The following is a 21394-nucleotide window of genomic DNA, read 5'->3' as shown; positions in this document are numbered from 1 at the left end:
AAAACAACACGATTATTGCGATATCAAACCAAATATTTACCGATATGTCGTTTTATTCAAGATAAAAGAGAGAGAGAGAGAGAAATGGGGTTTAACGTCCACTCGACACAAACTAGGTCATTTCGGGACTAACGTATGGTTTAATTTTTTAGTTACATAATTCGCTTGCGCGTAGGGGTCTTTAGCAGTGGGAGGAAACCGGAGGACCCGAAGAAAACCCACGAGGTTGGACAGGCGACCCTACTCCTTGCCACGTATAACCGGGGATTCGAAACCACGCCAGTCGACTCAATGACAGACTTTATGATACAGCGCGCGCACGCTAACCATTCAGCCATCCACCCCCCCTATTCAAGATAAAGGTACAAAAAGAAATATTAATAAGTAAAAGAAACATCTTCATTGGTTGATAAAAATTAATTATTTGCTGTGGTGCGGTGTCAAAGACGGTAATTATTTTGCTCTTTCTGGAAAACTTTACACAAATCGCCACCAAGTTCATCTGAAAGTACCCGTGAACTAGCAGACAGAAAGGGAACAACGCATGTGAAAGTATATTATAATATGGCATATCAAAACTAGAATCGGGGATCTTATAAAATGACGCGATATAGCAAACTCTCTATATATACGTAAACGACTCGAGTGTGTGTATTCGATATTACCGACATCTAGCCAAGGGAACTACGAATACCCATAAACAGCAGTTAAAACGCCCGAGAAGAACTCGGATATTAACTCCGTGGAAGAAGCAGTGCGCCTGGTAGTACACACAGAAACCATGATACTTTGCAACATATTCAGAACTTGCCGTCGACTCTAGATATTGCAAACTATCAAGATTTCCGTGTGTACTACCAGGTGCAGATGTGAATGGGAGGGGCGGTAGAATGTGACAAGGCAAAGTGAACCAGTAAGCGATTCCACGAAACCTTCTGTTGCAATTTATTCTAGGAAATTAGACCCATTGCTCTCATTAATACATCTTACTCAATAATTTCGCTGCTGCCATTAATACGCCCCTTAAATTGACTGGAGAATTAGACTCATTTCTGCCTTAATCTGATTGGGAATCTAGACTAGACTCGTTACTGCCTTTAATATGCCCCTTAAACCTTTTTTTGTTAAATTTGTTAAAGGGACTTTAGCTGTTTGATTTTTTTAATCTCCCCTCGCCCCCACTCGATTCGTACTATTCGTCATTCTCGTATTTTGTGATGTCAGCAGATTGGGAAGCTTTTGTGCGTTGCATAATCTCAACAGTACCATAACCAGCCATTCCGACCACCAGGAAAACCATACAAACGTATAGTTTAACGTTGGTGACGATGAAGTCGTTGTAGGCGTAGGCGAAAATATAACCAATCGATTCCCATAAACAGTAATTAGCAAAGGCTGGCTCTGCATTCTTTTTGAATAAAAATCCATAGAAAGCTGAAAGAAAACAATACTCATAAATTTAATTTTAAAAAAATAATTATCTTGCAAGATATGACCACAATTTACAAGTGATGGGCAGAGAACAAGCTCTGATACAGTCCGACATTTGTCAATATCACAATGAACTGAGAAGTTTGGGATGTAAACATAAATTTTAAGTTTCGAATAAAAATTGTGACCTCTAGAGTGTCCACAGGCTTGGTATTACACGCTTTTACACTATTTGCGTACGGGGAGCAACCATTTTGACTGGAAGTTCCGGTCCGATATTCACGAAATTCAAACCCAAATCCCTATGGTGTAACGGTGATATATTTAAACGTTGTTTTTTCAAATATCGGTTAAAAATTGTAACCTCTAGATGTTCAACAAGCTAAAAACGTTATTTTTCGTACAATCAGGGCCATAATCCAGGAAGGTATCGTCCGATATATGTAAATATTGAAAGGAACCGAGATCTATAAACATAATTTAAGTTTCGTCAAAATTGGATAAAACTTGTGACCACTATGGGTCCACAACCTAGGTATTACATACTTTTACACTATTGGCGTACAGGGAGCGGCCATTTTTTCCGGGCAATTTACACGAAACTCGAACTTAGCCGTCATTATTCTTGTAACGGTGATATATTTGACCGTTTGTCTAAATCGGATAAATATTGTGACCTCTAAAGGGTCCACAAGCTAAAAACGCGATTTTTCTATACAATCAGGGACCATAATTAATGAAGTTACGGTCCACTACATGCCAATACCGAAAGCAACCGAGATCTTTGGGATAAACCTAAATTTCAAGTTTTGTCAAAATCAGATAAAAATTGTGACCTAGAGTGTCCATAAACAAAATATGGACGTCCACATGAAAGCGTGGGCGTATAAAAACAGACTTAAAAGTATGATATTATATTATTCTAAATGAATTACAAGGGAGTTATATTGATGATAAAAAAATGGGCGCAGATCCCGGTGGGGACATCGGGACGCGTCCCCACCAATATTTTTAGTGGCGGGGACATGATATACTGTGTCCTAGAACTTATTTCAGATGTTTTGCTTACTGTTTATTTTTTGAAACTGAAATAATTCCAGAGTTATTTCAGAAAGTGTAGAGTTGGTCCCAGGCACTTGAAGCCAGGGTCCTTGAAGTTGTACAGCTGCACCCGGTGACCGATTTTTATTTAACAGGGAATAAGTGATAATGTAGAAAACAAGCACACGAAATATGAGCCAAAAAAACACAACACGTGGCTATGAAGTTCGCGCTCGGAATGAAACTGGATGTCCGCGCCTTCACATATCTTTGGAGTGACGTAACTATGATGATGTAGAATTCATATTATAACAGTAAATAATTAAAATATTCCATAGGGATTATAATAATATATATATCATGTAGGTGTGCATATCTGATACGCTGGGTATTGAAGGGTTAAGGAATAACTGAGATTTTGTTTTTATCTGGTATACTGGATGATAAATCATCTAATTAAAGGATTTAGTTTGTATATCATTGCTAGATTTGCTGTTATACTAAATAAACGTATTTTTAAAGACTGGTTTCTATCTCTCTCTCTGGAATATAGGCAATTAAATCTAAAATTTAAGACTCGTAGCCTGATTTTTTTGAGTATAGTACGCTGAGCCAAGAATCGTGTACTTATTATTACAAGTAAGTGGAATTTTTGTTTTCTGTTTTAAAGATGGTTTACAAATTTAGGAAATTTATCGGAAAAGACATTTTTTAAAACCTGTCATGGGCCGTCCAGAAAGAAGACAAAGGGAAAAGAAACGGGCAGAGTGGATATAAGTGTACTGTTCTTTAGCTTTAAATATATTAAACACTTTATTGGAATTTTTTTTCGATTAAAAAATTGGTCTCTGAACTATTTTGTTATTGGTAAAAACTCCTCAGAATCGCTGAGAATGCATATTTAGACACCATTTTGTAACAAAAATTCAAAAAATTGTAACCCCCCCCCCCCAACCTCTAGCAGCTCACTCCAGCGGCGTTCGATTATATTTCGTATCATTTGCTGCCAGAAAATGGTGCTGAAAATACCCACACAGTGCGTTTTAGAGCGTCTAGTTTTCAAAAAATTTCGGGGGAGGACCCCCCTCTTTACCAATAGTCGCCCGCGCATGGACTGTCCCCTCCACTAAAATTATATGGATAAAATTATATGTACAATGTTTCGAAATGTCCTGAGAAATCTACCCATATTTCAAGGCCAACTTCAAGTTTGGTCAAAGGTCACGAGATGTAAACAGGGCTAGCGCTAATCCCTAAACCTAGCCCTAATGCTTACTCTAAACCTAACCTACAATCTCGCCAACAATCACGTGCCCTAACCTTCTTTACATCTCAGCGACCTTGACGGAAATTGAGTTGGCCTTGGCAAATAGATCTAGCCGATTACTAAGACTATCGAGTGCATTCTGGGTGATTCGCTACCTGATCGAGTCATTGAATCAGAAAAATCGTACATAACGTTGTGAATTAATTAATAGGTTCACCCAAAGCTTCTTACGTACATGTAAAATTCTATGCTTACTTTTCTAGAAACCAAGCCAGTGAGTTCGTTTTGCCCCATTGCCAAAATCGCCAAATGCCCAAAATTTCTCTTTCTGGTCGAGATTGAAGGTTACCTTGAAAATCAGATATTCGATTTACTGGAACAGGATAAGCCTATAGCCTAGAGTAACTTAAAGTATGCCCAAACAAACCCAGATAATCAGAAAATATAGTATTAAATCAGCAATATTTTTATCATCAATTTTATTGCATAAGAGTAGCCTACCTCAAGAATAATTTTCAAAATTTTTGACTTTGAAATAGAAAAGTTGTCTAATTGAGTCTTATTGTAATCTTATATTCTTGAGGAACGTAGCTGGTAAATGTGTACTCTCACTCTCATGCAAGAAAAATGTTGATGAAAATGAAAAATATTCCCGATTTTTTGGTTTAACCTACCTGGGCATGCTTAGACAGACTTAAATTGAAGTCTATATATTACCTTTTAGTATTACCTTATGCCTTACTCTCACTCTCATGCATTAAAAATCTTGATGAAAATATTCCGATTTTTTCGTTTAAAGGGCCAATCCCGATAATATTTTCGAGAAGAAACTGCTTAGTTTTGTTTTAAAACCCCTTAAAATCCTCTACCTTTGGGCCGAGCAACTAACTCAATATATGTTTTCAAACAGCTTAAACCCGTCAGTCTTCATCTGTAAATGGAGACCGGTGTCCCAAGCCGTATTATGCGGTGTCTGGAAAAAACCAGACTTTTATTTTATAAAAATAATGTGTAGGTGAAATTTATTTTTCGTTATTAAGTACAGCACATGGGTCATTCACTGAAATTCCTCCATAGTTTGGCGCTTAAATTTCATACGTACTCGGACTTTGTTTTGAGACTCTGTTCAAATCGGGATAGTCCCTTTAACGTATGTGGGCTTGTTTAGAACGCCTTTATTTAAGTCTATTACTCGTTAGTATTACCTTATGACTTAACTCGTGGAATTGGAAAGTTTTGCCCATCGGACAGGAAGTGGCATAAAGTAGTAGGGCCTACATTAGAACAAGATCATCAATAATTGTGCTTCGTTCCAGTTAAACAGAAAGAACATTTTTTATTTTGAAAGAAACCTTCAAACTAGATCAAAATGATGCAATTGGCGGTTTGGGCAATTGGGCAAAACGAACCAACCGAAGCCATGCCCTCTTTGGTATAATTACATACAGAAATAGTGGGTCTTACCATTTATTTGTGTTTGAATGACAGCATCCCCCATTCCCCACAAAGCTGCCAGTACATAGAATATAACTATTGCATCTGGATCTGGTCTCCAGAATAAGAGTGTTATTTGTACACCGCCATGAACAATAAAGGCTGAAATAAATGAATTATAAATTTATGCATGAAAGGGGTTTTTGGGTGGGAAGACCTAGAGAAAATAAATCTCGAGTATGTTAATGACAAGAAGACGACATTTTATTTCTTTTCGTCATAATCGGATTAATATTTTTAAAATCATGTCCTCTTTTAGCCAAACTTGGCAGCACAACAGAGGCTACAGTTTTCATCCGATATTTCTGAAACTTGTATTATAATAAGATGGGGGTCTCTATTTTGTCAAAATGGGATTAACGTTTTTAGAGTTCTGTCCTTTTTTTGTCGAAACCTGTCCACGTTTCTGGTAATGTTTCTGTAGTAGGATGGGATTTATTAATGTTTTAATTGTATATTTGTAAATAAAGTTTATGTAATATATGGTGTTCTGTGTTGTTATGTCAGCTTAATGTCTTGGAGCCTAGCCAAGATGTAGCCTACAGTGTGTATGTTGTATTGTAATTGTGTTCACTGATCGGGGTTGTTTTTATTGGGTTTACCTGGTTTGCATCTTCTTCTCTAATATTGCATTTTTTACTAGACATGACAAGATCTTTGTGTTTACTCCAGCCTAGTCCGGTGGCTGAAGGGGGGGGGGGGGGAATCGCCACCCGAGCTGTGAATTTATGAGACCAAGTTTTTCTAGACTAGTTTTTTGCGTAGATTCCGAATCTGGGTGGTGATCAGGCGTTTGAGGGGGCGTTTTCGAGATATAGGGGGTCAAATGTCTACAATGGGGGGTGGGGGGGTGATGTCATTATGTTGACATAATATATTAATAAAACATAAATTTCTAGTATGCCCATGGACAACTGTTTTGATTTGTGGGGAGGTGGGGTGGGGATAGCAGGTGTGTGTGTGTTAGGGAGGGGGGGGGGGTCATTATGTTGACATAATATTTTAATAAAACATAAATTTCTAGAACGGCCTATCTTTAAATAAGTGTTTATGATGCCCCTGGACAACTATTTTCATTTGTGGGGAGGTGGGGTGGGGGTAGCAGGTGTGCGTGTATGGATGGGGGGGGGGGTACAATTGGCGGGAAGTGAGTTCACGCTGATGATTTTCTTAGAGCTTGGTAACAACATTACTTTTTAATTCCACTGCACATCTCTAAATATGTGTATACGATTACCATTTTATGGGGGAGGGTAAATGTGTTTGGGGGGACAGAAACCACTTGGTTCAAAATTGACCTGAAAAGGTGTTTTCTCGAGTTTTCGTTCAGTGCCAATATCGTCATTCAAAATATTAAGTTATAATGGCACTTTTCGAGAGATCTGGAAATGTAAAAAAAACCCACATGTTTAGATATCAGTTTATTCTAATAATATGAGTGGGATAGATATCTTCTTGATATGCGTATATCCTTTGATATGCTTCAGATACCCATTCACATTGTAAATCTTCATTCCAGCCTTGTATCGCAGAGTCATCTTGTTCGATCATTAATTTTGCAACCTGTCTCCATATTGCTGCAACATAATTATTGCGTTTAATGTGCAGCAAAAGACTACTCGGGCAAGATGGTAATAAAGAAAGAAAGTCATGTTATTTTTCATCACAATTAAAATTTCTCCAGAAGATCCTTCTTCTAGTGTCATCTAGACAAATAGTCATTACCACTGAAAGCATGTACCGTAGGCCGAGATATTCTCGACACAATTTTAAATACTAACCTTGATTGGATCAAAACATATCAAGATTAGTATTGAAAGTGTCGAGAACATCATAGAACTGACAACCAAGCACGAGGACACCAAAATATCTTACCTACTCCTCTTCGCATTGCAAATTAATGGAGGTGCTGAAACAAATTGTATTTTGCGTTCTTGCTCGGGCGAAATAGACATCCCAATCATTCTCTTCGCAACCGATGATCCAAATATACAAATTTTGATCGATAATGAGACGGGCAAAGGTAGAAAATATCGCGAAAGACGACTTACATCACTAGATGACGCTAGAAAAAAGATTTTCTGGGTAAAAAAATAACAGACCTTTCTTTATTAACACCTTGCCGTATATGTGGTCTTTTGCTGCATGGCTGGAATGAAGATTTACAATGTGAATTGGTTTCTGATGCATATCCAAACGATATGCGAGCTGTTGGCCAGCAACCCAGAAAGTATTTATCTCGCTCATATGAATTTTTGATTTTGAATCTTCTAATGAGGACTAAGAATAAACTAACAACTAAACATATCTCTGAGTTAATGTGTTTTTGATTTACATTTCCAGATCTCTTGAAAAGTACCATTATAATTTAATATTTTGAATGAAAACGCTAACGAGATACCACTTTAAGCTCAATTATGAACGAAATGATTTCTGTCCACAAAAATACATGTTGCCACCCGCCATCACCCGCACCGACCCACACCCCACACCCCCAACCCAACGGCGGGCACTCACAATAGGAATCTTATACATGTAAACATATTTAGAGATGTTTCATCAAGCTCTTAGAAAATCATCATTTAAATCAACGTGAACTCATTTTCCCGCCAATTTTATTCCCACCCCACCCCTCCACACGCGCACACCTGCTACCCCCACCCCACCTCCCCATAAATCAAAACAGTTGTCAGGGGCATCATAAACACTTACTTATAGATGGGCAGTTCTAGAAATTTATGTTTTATTAATATATTATGTCAACATAATGACATCACCCCCCCCCCCCCCCCCCACACACACACACACACACACACACACACACACCCATTGTAGACATTTGACCCCCTATATCTCGAAAACGCCCCCTCAAACGCCTGATCACCCTTCAGCCACCGGACAAGCCCGAGGTATTTTATATTTCTTGTTTTAATAATTTGTTTAATAATTTTTGTATATAATATAATTATTTAGTATAAATTTTAGTATAATTTTTGTATATATAATATAATTAATTAGTATGAATTTATATAAAGTAGCCTAATTAATAATTCTTATAATAGGAAGTTCGTTAACTTGTTAATAGTTTAGTTTTCCCGCTAGTCAATATGTTTCTTTAATTTTAGCCTTGTGAAATTATATTATATCTCTATTTTGGTGGGGGGTTGCGTGGCTGAATGGTTAGCGTGCGCGCGCTGTATCATAAAGTCTGTCATTGAGTCGACTGGCGCGGTTTCGAATCCCCGGTCGTACGTGACAAGGAGTAGGGTCGCCTGTCCAACCTCGTGGGTTTTCTCCTAGTCCTCCGGTTTCCTCCCACTGCTAAAGCCCCCTCTGCGCAAGCGAATTATTGAAATAAAATTAAACCATATGTTAGTCCCGAAATGACCTAGTTTGTCTCTCTCTCTCTCTCTCTCTCTCTCTATTTTGGTACTGTAGTCATTAGTAAAACACCTTACCCAGGGTATGTTTAGTTTTCTTTCTTCCTTTATATTAAATGTCTAATTACTATAATTTATGTTTCTTTTGTATATTTATTTCTATTTTGATTCTATGTTCTGCCTGTTGTTTGCATGTTTGTAATATATGTGTATTTATATTTTCAGTGTTTATATATTTTTTTTTTTTTTTTTCTTTGGCTTTTGGTTGTGTTGAGATTTCTAAATAAACATTTAAAACCACCGTTCATTCTGGGGCCACAATCTACCCTGTCAGTCACCCTGAGATAAGACCGGAAGCTACGACTACATCTGTAGCACGATAGATGCTAGAGTTTTCATTAGATTTTTCTGATACTTTCAGGAAGCCTTTAATATGGCAAGACGGGATCCCTATTGATTTTCGTCGAAATCGAATTGTTATGTTGTATCATGATAAGACAGTGATCCCTATTTCTTTTCGTTAAAATAGGATCAATATTGTTAGAGTTATGCCCCTTTTTGCTGAAACCTGTCCACACTCCTTGTAATGCTTCCAAGCACAATAGAGGTCGGGATTTTCATCAGATTTTTTTTAAACCGCCGTGAAACTTATGATAAGACGAGGAATCCTATTTATTTCCGTCAAAATCGGATGCATATTTTTATGGAAGGATAATGTTGACAATATTATTTCAATGTTCACTGTACAAACTGCATATTATGTCAGCAGTTCAAAACACGTATTTTAGCTTTACAATTTGCAATTTCCATTGCTCCACAATACCAATGTCACAGTGTTAAAATATATAATACACTTTTCAATAATACAAAATCCAGTATACTAGTTATTTTGCACAATACACTTCTCCATTCTGTATTATAGACACATGCATAATAGAACTTATCATATTGGAACATAACCTTATATGCGATTTACGACGTGGCTCATTTGCATACGGAAAAAGGTCCGGACTAGGACGGAAATTAATAATTTACGCGATTAATCTACAAGGTCAACGTCAGTAGAAGGGGCAGGGATCAAGCTGGCATACAATAAGTCACCATACAATAAGTCGACTTACCATGCAATAAGGGCGAATCACGCTATCATGTAATAAGGAATTCGCTGGATGACCATGACTTCTGTGAAATCATGCGCTCGGTATGGCTAATCCGAGGCTTCGATAAGCCCCACATTTTTTACTTCATACCCCTCTCTCTCCCCCCCTTCACTTCAACTTTAATTATTTTATCTTTTTTTTTCAAAGTAGGGAGACATGGTGGCTATGTGGGTAAGACGATGGCTCGCTATCCTGGAGGTTGCGTGTTCGATCCCTTCATTGGGACTTTCCTACGTGGTTTCACCTTGTCAGTGGTGCAGGGAAGAGGGCCTAACAGCTGTCTAGTCTTTCGTATTGGACGAAAAACCGAGGTCCCGTGTATACAGTGGCGTACAAGATCCCTTGGCAGTTGGAATTCGATATAAGAGTAGACCATAGTGCCGCTGCCCGGGCAAAATTTTCGTCATAACATACTCTATGGCGTGTGCCCGTCTTCATTTTCCCGGTCGAAACAGAACAGTAGGACGTTAAACCTCATTTAATTTTTTCAAAGTATGTGCCAGATATGTTTACGTTAAATACCCACACCCTCCTTCATTTAATAGAGTTTCGTATAACCCGACTATGATCGTTTTCCTTTCCCCTTGTCAGTGATGCGGGGGGGGGGGGGGTGACAAGGACCACTGGTTAATCGTTCGGATGGAACAAAAAACGAGATCCAAAGTGTACACATTAGCGTGCACGTAAAAGATCCCTTGGCAGTTGGAATTCGATACAAGATTTAGCGCCGCTGTTCGGGCAAATTTCCCTCAAAGCACACTGCATGGCGTCGGAGCAGTATACATTAAACCCCATTTAATTTCATTTCATTGATCGTTTTCCGAAGGTCTGTAAATATCAGTACTGCCCCCTTCTACTGACAAGGTCGATCGCGTAAATTAATAATTTCCGTCCTAGTCCGGCCTTTTTCCGTATGCAAATGAGCGTCGTCGTGGATCCCATATATGTTCTAATATGCACCATTATGCATGTCTATTATGCAAAATGCAGAATCGAGAAGTGTAATGTGCAAAATAACTATTATACAGTATTTTGTTTTATTGAAAGTGTATTCTGTATTTTAACACTGTGACAATGGTATTGTGGAGCAACGGAAATTGCAAATTCTAAAACTAGAATATGAATTTTAATCGGCTGACATATGCATTTTGCACCGTGAACATTGAAATAATATTGCCAACGCTATCCTTCCATATATGTTTAGAATTATGCCCCTATTTGCTGAAACCGGTCCACACTGCGTGTAATGCTTGTCAGCATTAGATTCCAGAATTTTCATCAGATTGTCCTGTAACTTTCAGTTAGCTTGTATTATAATAAATCGAAGATCCCTATTTCGTTTCGTCAGAATCAGATTAATATTGTTAGAGTTGCTCCCCTTTTACTGAAAGCTTTACATGCTGTCAGCACAACAGAGGCCCGAATTTTAGGAAACGTATATTATGATAAAACGAAGATCCCATTTTTTTTTTCGTCAAACCTTTCCAATACCCTTGTGAACCTGATAGAGTCTACAGTTTTTAAGAGATTTAGTCAGAACATGGACCTTATAATGTATTATCACTCAGTGTCCATCTGTGTTTGGATCAATTGTAACGTCTATGCAAGTGACCAATCAAGTAAATATAAATACCTGACCATTCTCGGGGATCAGTGTTAAGTGAGCTGAGCGGGCTCCCCATTCCTCTGACATTATTTCACCAGGATTCGGCGATCTTAGAGTTGGGCGTTCGAGAGACCGTGTAGCATTTTAAAAGTAGTTCTGGGTTCTAGAATCATCAAACTCTACAGATTATGAATTTCAATGAATTTTGTAATATAACTGGTAACTGCTGTATTTTAGGGTATTTCTTATACAAACAAGTGAATTAGAAATATTGAATTCAAATTAGGTACCAGAGATAAGTAGAAATATCGAACTCTAGATAAAAGAACAAGGTCCGAGACCAGAACAATAGTGCCACGGTGTCACGATAGTGGGTGCAGTTTCTGATGCTTAGTCACTATCAGTTACTGGTGTCTAACAAAGTAACTTGATCATTTCAAGAACATCTGATATCCCATCTTAAACATCTTAAATACATTGTAAGTAACAATAAATACGAACCTAATATAAAGAAGAGAATGTGACCAACATATTGTACCATTCTTCCAAAGGCAAACGAACAAATAGCATCAACAACACCATAGCAGATCATTACATAGCCTACATTCCATATCCCTAATGAACACGTAATATACGACTGAAACAGAAATATGTTACTATACGTATAATCATTCGTGGCGATAGGGTACCCGTGCCCTGGGACATATAATTCATAGATAATATATGAATAGAATATACTGTAGTTTTATAGAATGGCACATGATTTTACACAACGTTTTGGTAAAATGTTAAGAAGCTGCATCATTTATGAGCTTATGTAATATAGAATGTTGATATCCCTGGCCGTATATTTTTAAATTTGTTGCTTGCATTTGCTTATATCAACAAATGATTCGAAGTATTTGACTTTTATAGATATTTCTTTAATAATTCACGACCTCGTCTTAAATGTTAATTACGATTAAAGCAGGCGAGGTCTCCCTTTTCTGTTAGACACACTTATCGTCTATGGGAGGGCCATGATCTAATATTTCTGGAATCTTGATTTGAAATAACGAACATACAGTATTCTTTATTTTTTGTTAGTTTTACGAATGGTCATTAAAATTCCCATTCTCTGGATCACATCTGCACCCTACAATAAAAGAAGGTACACAAATACTAACCCTTGTATAATCCCCTGCTATAAAAGCCTGTTCAACACCTGAGTAGATAGTTAAAGGTATAAGTAAAAGTTGTGCTGGTGATGATATCAGATGTTTAAAGGTAGCAATCAAAAGTTTTGGAGACTGTTGACCTTGTCTTCTCTCATTTTTTTCAAGGATGATTTTATCCAATAAAACAGATATGATAATAACAGCCACTACAGCACAACCAATATAAATACCACATAATAAATAAACCTGAAATAATTTATTAATTACATTGACAATACAGGAAGACGGTTTAAGAAACCACCTGGAAAACAAACGAATCAGCATTACTGCAAAGTCATATTTCCTGAGACGGACAAAACAAAGCATATGTGGTCCTGGTTAACGGGGATCATGGGAGCGCCATATGCGCAATGTTGTCCTGGTGTTTCAGTCAAAAGCCGTTGTAGATTCAGACGGTCCAAATGAGTAGTGAGTGGACAGTCTTTATTGGAAATCTGAATTTGGGTGCCTGGGCTCTGATTCCGGTTTCACATATTTTATTACGGTTCAACTAAATGGTATTTATTAAATAATGCAAGTTTGTTTGTTTGTTTAAATGTGTTCATAACAATTATACAGTGTACGAATGTAATATGTGAATCAAATAATACGATTTCAGAGTGTGAAAAAGGTCTGAAAGATGGTCTTTTCACCATTTAATGTGCTTCGACAACGATAGTATAGACTTTTCTTTTTTACTTATTGGCTAGAGCGTGATTTAACGTGATACTATGAAAATACTTTTATACCAAATTTTATCAAATTTAATTCTCCAGAAATAAAGTTCAAATAGTGTTACAGAAGAGCAGTATTGGGCGTAGGAAGGCTAAATCTGCTGCGGAACATTATTTCAACTCCGACAACGATCTAATGTGATCCCTACAGCTAGCAAGCATGACGAATTTTCTGGATGCGTTTCTGTAAATAAACTTTTCATAAGATAATATGTTTACGTATCTTTTGATCGAGTTGCATTCTCCAGGCAATGGAAGTTGTTACGGCATTAGCATTAGTGTCGATTAGTTTAATGCAACGTAAATGTCATCTGTATCTTACACCTATATATATTAGATTTTATTTGGACGGGGCGCATCTAAATATTCCGTGGTTAATTCAAAATAATATCAAACCTGATCTTGTTCTGGTTTCTTCAGATTGGTATTGTTTGTCGGGGGGTCTGTGGGATCAAAATTGGCACCACATTTATTAAGATCATTTGTAACATTTAAAGTTGTTCCATTTTCTGGTGTAATACTAAATACCGTTGATGATATTAGATTTCCCCATATCTGGCCTGAAAAAAGCAGAAGTTTGTAATGTGTCTTATTTTCCCAAACGGATAGTAGAGAACTTGCGTGCATTACGCGAACCGCTTGACTAACCAAGAATGTTACCACGGCTGTCAATATGCAATCTAATTTTAAAATTGATATTTACACTACATGTTGATCTAACCTAATTTATTTCACAGCTGCCGGTGGGGGTTCTATTTGCCCCGAAAGTCACTGTCCAATATACTTGGCTTTTAAAAAAAATACAATTAACACCGCATTGTATACCAATATAGACGTTCCGGTTAGCCGATGCCTACGTGATCTGAACACCCGCTTCAAAGAATGTAGGTCGTTTGTTTGGGGTATCTTTTACAGATATGTCAATATTGAAACACTTTACAAGCCACAGCGTGGCCATCTTTTGGGAGAAATAAAATATAACCAAACGAGGGGGTGGGGCTTTACGAGGCTACAATATGTAAACTTTCAATATACAAATATTTATATAATTCGAAGGAGTATGACACTAGACTCGGACAATGGGTTTGAAATCAGGTCGAGCGTGTGAATGTTAACAAATGTAAATTTGATGACTAGACTTTAAAATATGAATATGTCAACCACTCCGATTATATGCACATCAAATTAATAACGTTGTTCATTATCATGGTTACCTTAGGTAAGGTGTACATATTCTGTAAATTCGTGAACCGGTTGATATGAAATGACTCAAATAGTCCGGACTTGCTTTATCCAGGGTCGTTGTTCTCCATACACTAAACTTTACTGATCTTACATTATCTAACTTTTGTGATTTAGTTGGCAAGACACAGTGTCTAGTCGCTCGGGGGTACGAAACCCCGAGACGGAAACGCCACTGTCTGGGCAAATACCCCCATAGCACTGTGCATGGCGTAAGCATATCCGTCTTCGTTGGGTCTGTTGGAGACCCAGTGCCACTGGAACTTCTCCTTTAAAAAACTATAATGTGTAGACATATTCTTATTCATAGTCATTGTCCTTAAAGAGGAGTTTGTAAAGCCGGTACAATACAATTTCAGGGTTGTACATTGGTGGAGCATATTACGAATTGGTTTTCCAATTTGAGAATAAAGCAAATAAACAGAAGGTTCGGTGAACCTTAAGATAAAGAAACGCAGTCGTACCTTGCCTTGATATACAAGTCAAATGTTTTTTTGGAAAATCAGAAAATAATTTAACGGAAAATTAATAAATCATGGCATGTCTTACTTGACTGGAAGATCATAAAGAATATTCCAAAGAAGCGATTAATAGTGGCATCCTCAGACTGACCGGTTAATTTAGCATACCAAACACCAGTTTCTGTTAGATAGGCACACTTGGCGGACCAAAGAGGGGCGGCGCCTAAACCCAGGATAATTGCTGCAGGAAGCATGGTCTCCCATACGGCATATACGTTAGCGCCCATATAGAAGACATACCCACACATAGATAGAGGCATGGTCCATTTACATCCTAGATGAGCTATTAATATCGGTGGCACGAACATACAAGACACTAAAAGAGCTCCATAAAGAGTAGATAAACTAGCGGTGCCGACTCCTTCTTCTTTGTTTAAACTACTCTGGAGATTAGCCATAGATTGATAAGCTATGAACAAGAACACAAATCCAAAACTGATGACGAACAAATTTTTAAGAATTTGAAACTTCGTCATTGGACATGTGAAAGGTTCGACTTCATGTCCGTTAGCTTCCTTGGTTGGAAAATTCATCTCGTATTTCTCTTTGTGCGCCATGTTGTCGGCTTCTGAAAGTAAAAATTAGATTGTCAGAATTTAAATACATAAACTAAGCGATGGAGAACGAAAGGGGACCATTTGCTTCGGTTATTTTTAAACCGGTCGCATATTGTGTTCTTAGTGGTATTTTTAAACCGATCGGACATAGTGTTCTCAGTGGTAATTTGCCACACTCAAAATCCAACTATTGTCGACATTATCACACTATCACCACATTACCAGTTAATTCAGGTAGAAATGGTTTTATTTTCGTATTTGAAGTTTTAAATGCATACTTAGTTAAATTCGCCCCCTGTTAACTTTTCAAACAATATGGTATAGAGACTATCTATCTTATTCAAAGTAAAAAAAAACAGACATCATACCTGTGAATCCTGGTTGTCCTAATGCAAACAATAAGGGTGTTTGCTTTGGAGAGTTCGAGGTGCCCAGAATAAAATTTGATAGTATACCCCTTACTCAAGCCAAATAAATGGATTGTATACCAATATACGCTAGTTTCATAGTGTGTTTGTTTTAGGGTCTTGGGGGATTATTAGGATATAAAATACGCATATCTCAGAAACTCGACCGAGAGGGCTTTTTACCGCCCAATAAAAATCATTTTAAAAAAAACAACACTAAAATCAACACAAAGGACCATAGGTCCACTTGATTCAATCTATCTATCCTTTTCTAATAGAAATCAATGTTTAAGTTTTCAGAAAACTCTCTGGTTCACTGGTTAGATGAGGGTGTGGAACTTGAGTAATTGTCGTTACATAACACTAATCTGTTATCAGTTGAATATACTAAATGGCGGAGCATATCGCACACGCAGAGATCTAATAGATCCGGTGACTTTGGAAAGCAAGCATCTCCCACCCCCTTTAGGATGTCACACTTTTTAAAGTACCAGACGGGTTAAATACCATCGATGATTTCCGTTGAGAAAATCTGGCGATGTGATGTGATCCAAGATTCTACTGAATCTCGACTGGGGTTTTGTTCACGTCGACCACTGTCTGGGTTCGCTGTCGTCGTCTAGGTCGAAGAGCTGGAATGGAGAAGGGCTTCCTTGCACGTTCCCAGTTCAGCTGGAATTTTTATCTGTAGGTACGTGTTGCTTATCTGATGAAAACGCCTATATTTAGATCAGAATAATAAATTACAGACAAAAAACGGGGACCAAAGAGGCAAACTGTTTTGACGCATGCTAGGATGAAATCATTATGAAGGTCCATGATCATTTCTGTTTATCAAATATGTTATATGTATCTTATCAGCTCAATGCCAGCGTGCCTTTAAAAACAATTCTTATGTATGGCAATAATTCGGATATTTTAATCATTGAAAAATTAACTTTGATGAAATAAATGAATGACATTGTGACATCAGCTGATTCTTCGAGATCATGGGACCATTTAACGCTTTAGCTGTCATATTTACAAGCGTGAATTTTAGCTTAAAGATTTATATGAACACCACAATGTTCGATCATGTTTGTTTAGGGTAGTAGCCAAGACTTACTAGACCAATACCACTTCGGTCATGACAATCCATATGTCTATGCTAAAATTACGTGTGTAGATTTATACAATTATTATGTTAGCAATTTTGGTTGTTGTTTATATTTATTATCCATAGGCAATCTGACTTTTCGGGCGAATGGTTCAATGAAAACAAAAATTATTATTTCATCTTGTTTGCAAAATAAAGTGCCCGAATTCTAATAAAACAACTAATTTTACTTTTCTTTTAATTGACTACCGCGAATTATAAACCAGTTGGAAAGAGACTACATTAGACCACTTTGAAGTTGTCGTATTCACGGTCTGGAATGGCAGGAAAACGCGTTTGCGGCCGTCAAATTTTCCAGATTGTCGGGGGTGGGGGTGTCCTACATGATACGCTCCATTCCTTCACCTCTCGCTGTCGACCGGCACCGCCGTCTGTAACCCATATTTTTACAGACATTTCAGGTTCTGCCACACCCCCACACACTTCACATTCACCGAGTATGTACGCCTACGCATCACGGGGCCATTTTATGTATTTATTTATCTGATATTTCTAGATTTATCTTGGTAAGAGGACACCGGTGAAACATCCTTCGTGAAAGGCGTCTGATTATTAAAAAATGTATAAATAATGAATTACACCAACCATATATTTATCGTTGATGTTACAGATACGTATACAAGTTCACACACCGTCTTCATTATATTATTTATTATTATTGGCATACTTATTCAACAAGGGCGTTACCCAAATGTGGCAAAGCTAGTGTCCCTTTGTTAGTATTGTTTTATTTATAGTCTATAGATGCCTAAATAGTCGAGACTAATGACAGCTATATTTAGATATAGGTCAGTGTTTATATATAGTGAGGGACTGGATATTTGATAACTGTATGAATAGTATGTTGACAGTGAATGACAGACTCTTTCTAAGTTTTATAATAATATTGCTATCTGCCATATATTATGTTTAATTTTATGATTTAATAGAAACACCTGTCTTGTTATTTAGCATACTATTAGTGTGTTTATATCCCTATTAAATAATCTATTTTGTTGGAAATATACCATAATACATTGTCTAATATCATTGATTATTATTATCCCCCTTTACTTAAATAGCTGAATTTGAATATATAGCATGCAATTATAATTTATATGCATTTCCTATATCTTATTAAACTTAACTAAATAATACTTTTGTATGTCAACTTAATCATAAATCACATTATGTCCATCTGTTAAATAATGATGCATTTATTTTGTTGACAATGTATACTTTGTTTACTTAGGTGCGTATAGTTTATAATTTTGCATGAGTTGGGAATGAATTCTCAGTAAAGGTGTCATCCTGTCGAAACGGCCAGGCGAACGTGTTATCCAGCACTAGTAGCTTGGGTCAGTTGTTCCTACTGGGATATCCGTCTCCAGGGTCGAAGCAAAGCTCTAGTTATTACACCTATAGTTCTTGAGGAATGCTCTTTGAGCGCACAGTCTTCAGATGCTTGCATCTAAAGAACAGACTTTAAACAGATACAACCTTTTAGATGCTTGCATCTAATGAACAAACACAGACTTTAAACGCTTGCGTTTAATGAAAAGATACAGCTTTTGAAGGCCCGGTCCCACTGCACTTACGGATGCAAAGAGAAAGTAAAACAGGGAAAAAAAACGTGCCCTCGGTTTGAAAAGGCCATGCATCCGTTGTGTACTCATTGCATACGTCTTTCATACGCTCTATCCATCGAGCATCCGTTCACTTTGATTTCATCTGCGCAAAAAGTTTTGAGCTGCACAAAACTTTTATAACGGATGAAATTTCTGCCGTGTACGATGTCAATGCGCGACATATACGAGCACCAAACGTTCCATGTCCGTTATCATCCGTTAAACGTCCACTGTATCCTCTCTGCATCCTCTGGGCATCCTCGCAACTCACATCCACTCCAGCTGAAAACGGAAAGAGGGAGGAAAGATAAGGTACATGGAACGTCTATACATCGTTAGTAGCATGGAAATAGAAAGGATGTAAGCGTATTCATCTCGTATATAAAGTTTTCAAAACGGACAAAGCGTTTGTATGTGGGATGTATCTGGTATATTGAAGGATGTCTGGAGTTTGCCGGAGCTGTCATCCACTTCCATCCGCTTTCATCCGCTAGGCTTCCGATGAACATCCATTTAACATCCCCGCTACATACATCCCACGTTCGTTCTTTTCCGTTCTGTTTTCGCAAATTTTCGTCAATTTTGTCCATTTCTGGAGCGGATGAAAACGGATGGAGCCACCTCCGAAAGTTTGCTCGTCCGCTGTGTCCTTTTTGCATACGTTTTGTGTCCATCGGCCACTGGGGCCGGGCCTTAACTTCTTGCAGAATACAGTATAGCTTTAAGCTATTACACAGAAACAGAACAGATCACAGAACGACTTAAACTGGGACAGTTCGCCTCTTTATAAATAGTATAAAAGAGTTTTCCCAGTCTATAAAACTTACCTGTATGTATGTTATAATACATAATAAAACTTTATAGTTTTATACAGTTTTGTTCCGTTTGTTCAAAGGGAGAGACAGACGAACATAGCACAACTACTTTTTAGCTAGTCTGCCCTCTCCTCTGAAGAGCCTCTACTTTAAACGGCTTGTGATCGGCCAATAGATCACTGGTGGCAGAGAAATTACCGGGGTGTGGGTCCTGAGCGACAATTGCAGCAGAATTCCCCACACTACCAACCCGCTACATCATTTCGTGGCGAAAAACAGAAGAAAAACGCCACACAAATATCTATTTAATTTATACACATGAGTCGGCGTTAAGGAGCGTAAAAGATCTTATTCGCGCAAACCAGTGAGGTGTAACGATAGAAATAGAAGATGTTAATACAACCGGCTTTAATCGATATTCGCGTCAGAAAAACGCGTTTGCGGCCGTCAAATTTTCCAAAATCACTTAAACGATAAGCTCCACTACGTATTCCTTCACCTCTCTTAGACAACCGCCACCGCCGTCTGTAACCCGAAATGTTTTAGAGCATTTCAGGTTCTGCTCCCTAACAATCATCTTTACATGCTCGGTTAGAATCAATCTGGTTAAAACACAGATCCTATTTCATTTCGTTTTTATAGTTCAAAATTTCGTTTTACGTGTCTTTACTACACTAGGATCTTCATGTAGCGTAGGCCATCGAAGGTATAAAAAAAACGAAACGAAATATAGATCTGTATTTTAATCAGATTGGGTTAGAATAGATAAAAACAGAAGGGAACCTAGTGAAAAAATTACGGACTAACTTTAAGAGAGTCGAAAATCCAAGATGGCGTCCAAAATGATCTGAAATTGAGCTTAACAAACATTATTGGCGAAATGACCGTGTAATATGTCATTTTATAGGTTTTGTTGGTCGCCGGACTTATTTGTTGACAGTTTACGATTCATCCCGCAAACGGTTGATCCTATACGCCGGCCGAAATCCAATATGCCGACAGAAATTGACGCGAAAAGTTTTATTTCAATACCAAAGACATACAAGTTTGATATGCTGTTTTAGGGATTTTAAGGAACGTGGAACACGAATATGCAATGGGAACGGTGATAGCATTTTCGCGACTACAGGCAACCAATCAAAGAGTGAAATCAAATTAACTTTTTGGAAATTTGAAATTATCGCTGCTATATTTCCATCAATTTTTATATATTTAAAATGTTCCCCTTCTCAGAGATGATCACCATTTATATCAACATTACCCCCCCCCCCCACCGCATCTTCTAAATTAAAATAACTGGAAAAACTGGGTCGCATAAATTCTCCCCTGGGATGGCGATCAATCCCCCTTGAGTCACAGGACTAGTAGTAGTATCCCCTTCTTCATTAGCCCAGATGAAGCAGTAGAAAAGTAGGACGTTTCACATTCCATCTGTCAATACCTACCAGTCGATCTGTTCAATAATATATCCCTCTCCATTTTGCACACTATTAAAACTGAATGTTCGATTAAAACAAAAGGCAATAATTATTGTTTTGAAACAGTCGACAACTATTTTATGAACATAGGCTAAAGAATCAAAAGTAAAATAACCATCATAGCTGTTCTTGCATAGTAAATATATTCATTAACACGTATGTTTTATCTCCCATGTTGTGTTAGCTCATATTTGACCTTCTTTATGTTGCGGGGGGGATGGGAGCTAACCTAAGCATTGGAGTGGGAGAAGATGAACCCTGTTGATTTTCAGCATTCTAGGATTTTTTCTTGCAGATATATA

The 21394-nt window shown here is 37.6% G+C and overlaps 1 protein-coding gene across 1 annotated transcript; it reads right to left on the bottom strand.

Moving 5' to 3' along the window:
* Window positions 1-925: 925 nt before the first annotated feature.
* LOC130010418 (protein unc-93 homolog A-like) lies at window positions 926-21198 on the bottom strand. The gene is made up of 7 exons (XM_050543342.2): window positions 21060-21198; window positions 15101-15640; window positions 13706-13869; window positions 12546-12782; window positions 11881-12016; window positions 5204-5335; window positions 926-1434 (listed from the first exon to the last, which is right to left on the bottom strand). Exons 2-7 carry the CDS (start codon window positions 15546-15548, stop codon window positions 1193-1195), a joined length of 1359 nt encoding a protein of 452 aa, XP_050399299.2. The 5' UTR covers window positions 15549-15640; window positions 21060-21198; the 3' UTR covers window positions 926-1192.
* Window positions 21199-21394: the final 196 nt, after the last annotated feature.

This window comes from Patella vulgata, chromosome 3, assembly GCF_932274485.2.
Source record: "Patella vulgata chromosome 3, xgPatVulg1.2, whole genome shotgun sequence".
Lineage (NCBI taxonomy): Eukaryota > Metazoa > Mollusca > Gastropoda > Patellidae > Patella > Patella vulgata.
Note: the sequence above shows the minus strand (reverse complement) of the source record. Positions and strands in the feature narration are given on the sequence as shown.